The 8,406-nt window shown below is 61.5% G+C and overlaps 1 protein-coding gene across 2 annotated transcripts; it reads left to right on the forward strand.

Annotated features, from left to right (window-relative positions):
• Positions 1 to 511: 511 nt before the first annotated feature.
• On the forward strand, positions 512 to 7,815 carry TLE5 (TLE family member 5, transcriptional modulator). 2 transcript variants are annotated; one of them, XM_082072256.1, is made up of 7 exons: positions 512 to 672; positions 1,065 to 1,162; positions 2,424 to 2,487; positions 4,066 to 4,110; positions 5,119 to 5,181; positions 6,026 to 6,100; positions 6,699 to 7,815. In XM_082072256.1, the coding sequence occupies exons 1-7, from the start codon at positions 646 to 648 to the stop codon at positions 6,918 to 6,920; spliced, it is 594 nt and encodes a 197-aa protein (XP_081928382.1). In that variant the 5' UTR covers positions 512 to 645; the 3' UTR covers positions 6,921 to 7,815. The 2 variants fall into 2 exon arrangements, with proteins under 2 accessions (XP_081928382.1, XP_081928383.1); XM_082072257.1 differs by having other exon boundaries at positions 6,702 to 7,815.
• Positions 7,816 to 8,406: the final 591 nt, after the last annotated feature.

Consider the following 8,406-nt stretch of genomic DNA (forward strand, 5'->3'; position numbering starts at 1 on the left):
GAGCGGTGGCTTCATTAACAGCAAAGCTTCCCCTTCCATCTAACACCATGTAATAAGGATGCCATGCCAGGAGCCGCAGGAATTACCTTTACCGGGTAGGTCAAGGCACTTCCAAGCAAGTGAGCTGCGGAAGGCGAGCAGCCCCGTCGGCGCTGCCCCAGCTCCCATGCCCGCCCGACGGCCGCGGGCACCGGCCCCGGAGCCACCCCGGCCAGGGGAAATAACCCCGAGGCCTCCGGTTGATCGCCCCCCGCTGCGCTCCCGGCCCGGCCGGACCCCCCGCAGCCCGGCCCGGTGTCCGCGGCCGCCGGCGCCGCGCGGCGGGGGCGGGACCGGCGGGGGCGGGGGCGGCCGTGGGCCCGCCCGGCCCGGGGAGGCGGCGGCGGCAGGTGGTGCCGAGCAGCCGCAGGACGGAGCCGGAGCCGCAGCCGCCATTAGACAATAGGCTCCGGCGGCGGGGCGGCGGGAGCGGCGCGGGGCGAGCGGCGCGGCCGGGGCGGGGCGGCCGCGGGGCCGGGGCGGCCGGGCCCGGCGCGGACAAAGGCGGCGGCGGCGGCGCGGGGAGCCGCGGCGGGGGCGGCGGCAGCAGCGGCAGCAGCGGCAGCAGCAGGGCCGCTCCGTGCGGGGGCCGAGCCGCAGCCTGACATGATGTTTCCACAAAGCCGGCACTCGGTACGGCGGGGCGGGGCCGAGCACCGGGGGCCGCGGGGGCCGCCCGGCCTCTGTGCGGCGGGGCCGAGCTCGCCGAGCGCCTCCCGCCGCTGGCGGCGAGCGGCCGGGGGGGTCTCCCCGCCCCCCAGCCGCGGCCGGGCCCCGCGCCGGCGGAGCCGCTGCCGGTGTCGAGGGGCGGCGGGGCCGGAGGCAGCGCCCGGGGAAGGGCCCACGCGTGACCTTGGCCGCGTCCCGGGTTGAGATCACGGTCCCCGCGGCGCCGCCGGGCCCGGCCTGCGCGTGCCGGGTGCAGCCCCGGTGCCGAGCGCGGTGGCCCCGTCGGGGGCGGCGGAAGCGGGGCGGGCTCGGGGCAGCTCCTGCGCGGCGCCCAGCGCTGTCTCCTCTCGTTCAAGGGCTCCTCTCACCTGCCGCAGCAGCTGAAGTTCACGACCTCCGACTCCTGCGACCGCATCAAGGACGAGTTCCAGCTGCTGCAGGCCCAGTACCACAGGTACGTGCTCCCGCACACCTCCCCGGCCGGGTCCGCCCGCAGCCTCCGCTGGGAGACCAGAATTGGTGGTTGCTTTGCTGCGCGGGCTGAACGGGGACGCCAAGGCGGGGACCCGGTTGCGTAGCTTGGGTCACCTTTGGCTGGAGCAGGACCTGAGGCAGGGGATTAGTCACGGCCACTCGGAGCCCAGCGAGGAGAACCTGCATCTCCCCTCTCCAGCCAAGGTCTGTCCGAGCGCTGCTCGGCCAGGACCCGGCCAGGCCTCCTGCGTCCTGCCGGGACTGTTCCTCAGTTCCTCTCGCTGGCTGCCGTTCTTGGACGGCTAATGCTGCAGGGAGCGCTTAGATCCCAAAGCTTCTGCTTTTCTGCGGGTGCGTGTGGAAATACTTCTGCTGACCCGAACGGTCTGTTACTGTGCGTGTCAGAAGTAAACGTGAAGCTCTTGGGTTGGATCACCTGGGGGACGCCTCTGCCGTGGCCCAGCAGGCTGCGTCACACTTGAGGGGGTGTCGTCCTGGCAGGAGCAGGCGGAACAACTGCTGGGCAGAGGCCATTCCTGGACATCCCCATGTCTCTGGGCAGTGGGGAGCCCCAGAAAGGGGCCGCTGGAAGGGAGGGCGTCCCCCCGACCCCACTCCACCCCTTTGGACTTAATCTGGTGGGGAAGAAGCATGTTTTGCGTAGGTGAAGCTGTTCCTCGTTTGAAACAGAAAACCGCAGCACACGCTGGCTGCAGTTGCTTGGCTGGTGAGCTGGAGTCTCATAAAACCCTGGGAGCACTGTCGCTTTCTCTGAAGGGTGTGAAGAACCTAGGGGAGAGGAAAAATAGCCTTTCTTCTGGAGGGATGTGCTGCACTTGAGCTTCCCCCCAGCCCTCCAGAAACCGCTCTGGCTTTGGTTTTGAAGTTGTACTGCAGCACCCCTTGTGCGCTGCGGACGGGCCCGTCCGCCACCGGCTGGGGAAGCGCAAACCGCTCCTTGGGCAGCCGCCTCGGCTGTGCCCGGCTCCCTGCTCCCCACCACGGGGCTTTGCCCTGGCAGGTCATTTTCCAGCTGCTGGATGGTCGTGTGTTGGTGGGGCTGCAGCTGGCAAGGGGGGAGCAGACTCTGAGGTCACCGCCGTGCCAGCATGTGCAGCCGGGACGGTGACGTCCGAGGGGCCGGTGTGGCCGGGCTGGGGCCATGGGGGAGGCAGCTGCTCTGCGGCCGTCAACTCTCACCTCCTGTTTTGTGGTTTTCTTACTGTTTTTTGGCTTTTCAGCTTGAAGTTGGAATGTGACAAACTAGCCAGCGAGAAGTCGGAGATGCAGCGTCACTACGTCATGGTAAGGACGGGCCCTGGGGGTGCGGGTGGGGGCTCCAGTTTTGCCTTCGCGCCGTGGAGCGGCAGGTCTCTCGGCAAGGCTGAAACTGCCTTTTCTGAAAGTAGGGCTTTTTCATGTTATTCTTGCAGGCAGGGTGACAGTTTGCCTGCCAGGTGATGAGGGTGAGCCCTTTAGCAGGGGGATACCGGGCAGGGCCGTGCTCTGTGCCTTCCCTACCAAGGAGCTAAGAGGAGGTTGTGATACCGTCCATAAAGATGAGCTGGTGTCTGCTTGCCAGCTGCTGCACCTGCCCTAGAAGGAAGAGATAAGATGGAGAAATGAATACAGCAGCTCCTCAGAGGAGAGCTAGGGCTTTAAAACCGGAGATAAGGGAGCTGCCCCCTCCATCCTCCTGTGCTGTGTGTCCAGACTTCAAGGCTGTGGGGTGCTGGGTCGTGGATTTCCTCGTGTGTTAGCGGGAGGTCTCCCTGCTCTCTGCGGGCCTGGCCGCCTCTATGGACGGTCCCCTCCAGGTGTGGCTGAGATGGATGATTTTCCTTTAATGCTGACAGTCACCAGGATTGATTCAGAGGGGAAGGGCTGTCGCTGGTTGTGCAGCGCTCGAGGCTTCGCAGGCGCAGCGGCTCCTGCCTCGTTGATGCCAGAGCTGCTGTGGCTCCCACCGGCAAGCCAAGAGGAGCCTTTCTGTGGATGTGCAAAGCTGCTCCAGCTGCTCTGATTTTTGAATAAGTCACAATTAGCAGCTTGGGGGTCGGGCTCCTGCTTCCTGCTCAGTCTTCAGAATGCAAAGAAGCCTCGAGAGCCGGCAGCGGTGCTGGCGCAGGCTGAGATCATGGCGATACCAAGCTGGGCGCTTCTCAGGCTCGCGGCGTCGGCACCAAAACGCCAGCGAGCTTCTCCTTGAATTAAATGAGCACAGATGTGGATTTTTCTTGCCCTTCAGAAGAATGGCGATTGCAGCCTGCGAGCTGAGGGAGGAGGTTTCTAAACTATCAAACATCAGCCTTCACACGTCTCCTTCCAGGGGTCGGGATTTAGTGGCTTCTGTCAATAGATTACTCCGCAGCTGCCTGTTGCTGCTGAGCAGGGTTTTTCTGGGTGGGTTTTTTGGTGTGTGTTTTGTTCCACGCAGCTCCTTCCCAAACAGCTGGAGCTGCGCAGCTGGATGTGTTCCTTGCTCGATGAAGCCCAGTTGTGATCTCCTCCATTTGCTGCTGGAGCAGCCACGCAGGCGTTAGGACGCAGGCCAGGCAGAGCTCGCAGGCAGGCTCTCTATTTGGCTGTGGATATGGAAACCTGCGGAGCCTTTTTCCAGGTTGGAAGCAGCGTCGCTCGCTCTCACCTCGACGCCGACGGTTCGGAGGTGCCGCGTGGGCCCCGTTGGTGGGTTCCCTGTGTCGTGTTTGCCTCCCGCTGTCTTTGCTTCCCAGGGCTGGCCTCTGCTCTTCCATCCTTGCCCAGGCTCTGTGCAGACCTCGCTAGGGACGCAGCAGTTCCCAGCGCTGCGGTACGAAGCCGCTTTACCTGGTGGATGCTCGACTTACAGTTTCTTTTGTTCTCTTCTCCCCTCCTGTACAGTATTACGAGATGTCCTACGGGCTGAATATTGAAATGCACAAACAGGTAGGGGAAGGCGTTTCCAAGTTCTCTGATTCCTGGGGACGGTGTTTGGTCTGCTGTGCTTTGCCCCCTGTCACTTCGGTGGTATTTCGGCGACTAGAAATGCCATGAGCCTGTAGAACGTCAGGGTCGCGGTGCCGGACCGAGGGTCCCACCCTGGGCTGCGGGCACGTTCTGCTGCTCCCCGGGGCCTGAACGCGGTTTGAGCGGCAGATGCGGCAGCGCAGGTGGCGAGTGGAGGGGTGGGGAGGGCTGGAGGTGACCCTGGGGGCGCTCCTGGCCCCGCTGCCTTCCCTGTGCCTGGGAAGGTTTGTTGTGGTCAGGAGAAGCGCCTCTGGCTCCGCCGGGCTCTTGCTGCAGGGCAGAGCGCCCTTCTCTTGCGCTGTGATTAGGTAACGTGATGACAGACCTTCTAAGAAAGACTCCTTGTGATAGAGACTCTGCTGCAGCCTGGATAAGTTTCATTACCCTCACTGGTGGTTAAGCTGTTAATTATCCCCAGTGGCTAATTACCTGTGCTGTTAACAACACGAACCTCCTCTGAGCCTGACTCTATCTGGCTTCAGCTCCCAGTCGCAGACTCGCCTGCGTGTTGTGGCTCACTTAGAAAGCCTCGTAGCAAAATCCTGCTCCCCACAAAGGCACTGGGTGCCTTCGATCCCATCGCCCTCGTTGGTGAGCCCGCAAGCCTGGCTTCCCTGGGAAAACCTCATCAAATGTAATTCAACACATCCCCACTGCTCTTGGTTTGTTAAAAGAATATTGGAGACCCAGAGAGGGAGGAGAACATTGAAAGCTTTTTGCAGTCAGCAGCACTGATTCATTGAACTGTGCAGGGGGGGTGAGGTGACACCCCTACCCCTGCCCCATGGCACCAGGACACCTTTCCGGGGGGAAATGTGTTTTCTTAGGGCTGTTGAGGGACTTGGGGAGGGGAAGAGCAGCCGGTGCTGAGGGAGGTCAGTCCAGAGCCACCTGATGCTTTTCCTCCCCATTCTTCTCCCCTCCTAGGCTGAAATCGTCAAGAGGCTAAATGGGATTTGTGCGCAGGTTCTGCCCTACCTTTCACAAGAGGTGAGTCCCCCGGCTGGGGCCTGGGGGAGCGTCCGTCCCCTTCCCTGGCGGATGGGGACAAAGGTGGGCTCTGTTCTCTCCCACCTGTGAGTCCTGAGTCATTGGCCACTTCTGCACTGTGGGAGCTTTGGGCAGCTAATTGGAGGAGGGTGGTGTTCAAAAAAATACCCCCATCTGCTTCCTCTGCCTTGTTAATTAATGCAGCTGATGGGCTCCTCCCACTCTCCTGAGAAATTAATTGGGAGGGCACTGAAGTTGCTGCTTGAGGCAGGAGGAACATGAAGCGCCTCCGGTGCTGTATCTGGTATCTGCCCATCTCCCTGCAGAGCCCAAATGCCGCGGCTGCTCCGTGGCTGGTGTTTTGGTGTCTTTTTTTCCAGCTGTGGGTGCAGCTGTTTCTGGGTCTGTGTTAGTTATGGGGCTGAGGGATGGGCTGTGTTCTTCCCATCCACCCGTTCCCGGGGAAGACAAAGTGGCTTGCTGATGGGATCAGAGCTGCCTAATAACTAAGCCACGGTGAAACCTTTTGCATCTTAATGCAGCCCCTTTCCCCTCCCCAACCCTGTCCTGCTACAAGGGATGAAGCAGAATCCATTCTCTGGAGAGCACGGGGCAGGCGTGGTGCTCAGAGCCCTCGTGCTCTCAGAGGAGCAAGGACAATTGTCCTTTATTATTTAAAGTAAGTGATACAGCTGTTTTTCCTGCTGGTGTCTGGAGCAGCTGTGCTGGGTTCTTCCACAGCAGCATCTTCCAGCTGCTGCAGTTGGTACCCAGGATGGGTCCCTGTTCTCCTTCCCTCTGGCACCAGAAATGACCCCGAATCCCTCTGTTCTCCCCACACCAGCATCAGCAGCAAGTCCTGGGAGCCATCGAACGAGCCAAGCAGGTTACGGCGCCAGAACTGAACTCCATCATCCGTGTACGTGATGCACATTTAGTTTGGGTTTGGCGGGATGGCAATCGGTGCGTTTGGCCTTGGAGATGGAGCTGGACAGGGGAGTCACCGCCTGGGGATGTGCAGCCCGCGGGGATGAGCTGGGGGCGCTGGGCTGGTTTTGTGCAGGGGTTGCACAAAAGTCATTGTTACGACGTGGACGTGAGTTTGCGGGGGAGCACGGATCCCTGCGCCGGCCCAGCGGGGTGCAAGGAGAGCAGCTTTGGGTTTGAGGAGGAGCTGCAGCAGCTTCTTGACATGAAAACACCATCTGCTCTTGGTCAGGGTCGGGAGGGCTTTAGCTGCATCCTCAGAACACGCTGGAGTCTGTCCCATGGGCCAGGGGCTGTGTGGCGCTGGGGACGCGCTGTTGGGTCCTCTCTTGAGGCTGTCACAGCCCAAGGAATCTGGAATGTGGGTTTTGGGTTGTGGTGGTGGTTGGTTTGTTTCTTTCCCCTGGGCCTTTGCTCTCCAGGACTCTGAGGTCCCTGTTTTAAGCTTGGCTGGTTTGGTTTGGCGCCCAAGCCCACTCAAAATGACAATATCCCTCTCCTGTCTTCTGTCTGTCCATCGTTCCCTACAGCAGCAGCTTCAAGCTCACCAGCTGTCGCAGCTCCAAGCGCTCGCTCTGCCGCTGACTCCGCTGCCCGTGGGGCTGCAGCCGCCGTCCCTCCCCGCCGTCAGCACCGGCACCGGGCTGCTCTCGCTCTCGGCCTTGGGCTCCCAGGCTCACCTCTCCAAGGAGGACAAGAACGGCCACGACGGGGACGCCCACCAGGACGATGACGGGGAGAAATCCGATTAGAGCGAACGGGGGGCCGGGGGGAGGGGGCGGTGGGGGGTGGGGGGTTAACGCAAGATGCAGTATCTCTCTCTCTAGTTGCTGTGCAGCAGAACGGCGGGGGCTCGTGTTCGGTGGGTCCCCTGCCCCACCGCCGTCCCCGCGGACGGGCTGCTCCGCAGCAACGCGAGCGCCGTGGCAGTAACCGTGTGGCCGATCGTGCTCCCCCGTGCCCAGCCTGGCTCCCCCGTCCCCGCTCCGTCGCGGAGCCGAGCCCCAGCCCGGCTGTCCCGGTGCCGCTTGGCTCCCGCCGCTCCCCACTTGGTATTTAAAGACGCCACTTGATCCTAACGGTTTCTGCACAACTCCCTGCTGGGATCCCTGCCCTGAAACCACCTCCTCCCTCCCCAAGCGCTCTCGAGCCCATCGCATCGCCCCGTCCGGCCCCGTCCCCCCGCGCCCCTCCTGCACTAATACCAGGCCGGCACCTTGCTGTTCTGCATGTATCTGTTCGCACCCAGTCCCGCGGCTGCCGGGCGGCTCCTCGGGCTGGAGGGGGAGCCCCCGCCACCCGCTCCCCTTCGCCATCGCACCCGGCTCGGGGGGCAGAGGGGCAGGGGTCCGAGAGCCTGTCCTGGACCCCCTCCCCGCGCCTCCGCCCCCGTGTAGAGGATACAGCAGCTTTCTCTGTTCTTATCTCCGTGCGCTAGCGTGTCTTCTAAAAAAAAGAAAAAAGGAACAAAAAAGAATAAAGTTAAATAATAATCTGGTGTTTGTATATAGTCCTTTAGAAAGATCTTGTTTTGCTTTTTGTGTTTAATCACTTGACCTATAATAAGAGGAACTGAAAATGCTGTATCAAGGACGTACAAGCTGTGCCTTTCAAATAAAGAAATAAGAAGGTTGGTTAAATCTGTGACTTGCTGCCTCCTTTCTTGCCACCTTTGGGGTGACCTTAAAATCCTTCCCTCCCTCTCCTGCCCCCCCAGACAAGGGGAACTAGTGAGGAAGAACAAGTGGCTTTGCTGGCAAACCTGGGACTCTGCCTCAGTTTCCCCATGTGGGAGGTGTCTGGAGGAGCTGCCCCCCCTCCAGGTGATGTGTCCCAGCGCCCTTCCTGGGGGGTCAACATTGACACCCGCTGTTCTGGTTTCTTGGCTCTTGCTGGAGCAGGAGCGAGTGGTTCGGTGGCGCACGGGAGCGCCGCGGCTGCCCCAGCTCTGCTCTGCACGTGCATAATTCATTTTTCCGCGGGGTGCAGGGGATAAGCTGCTTCTGTGACACTTGCCCCCCCTGGAAAACCTGGCCTGTGTTGCCCTGGGGCTGAGATTGCCGTAATGGAATTGGCTCTCAATAATTAGAGCTGTCCTCCGGCTTCAGAGACTGCTCTGCCCTGATAACATCTTCCCCTCTGTATCTCCCAGGCCAGCTGCAGTGGGAAAATCTCCTTCCCCTGGGAAGGAATCTGTGTCGGGGGAGTCTCGGTGCTTCAGCCCCCAGGCCTGGTGGA

The sequence above is a fragment of the Streptopelia decaocto genome (assembly GCF_964273445.1).
Source record: "Streptopelia decaocto genome assembly, chromosome: 24".
NCBI classification, from domain to species: domain Eukaryota; kingdom Metazoa; phylum Chordata; class Aves; order Columbiformes; family Columbidae; genus Streptopelia; species Streptopelia decaocto.

Coding starts and splice junctions, on each gene's coding strand:
- TLE5 (XM_082072256.1), top strand. CDS start 646: ATGATGTTTCCACAAAGCCGGCACTCG. Junction 4,111..5,118: donor ATATTGAAATGCACAAACAG/GTAGGGGAAGGC, acceptor CTCCCCTCCTAG/GCTGAAATCGTCAAGAGGCT. Junction 6,101..6,698: donor AACTGAACTCCATCATCCGT/GTACGTGATGCA, acceptor CGTTCCCTACAG/CAGCAGCTTCAAGCTCACCA.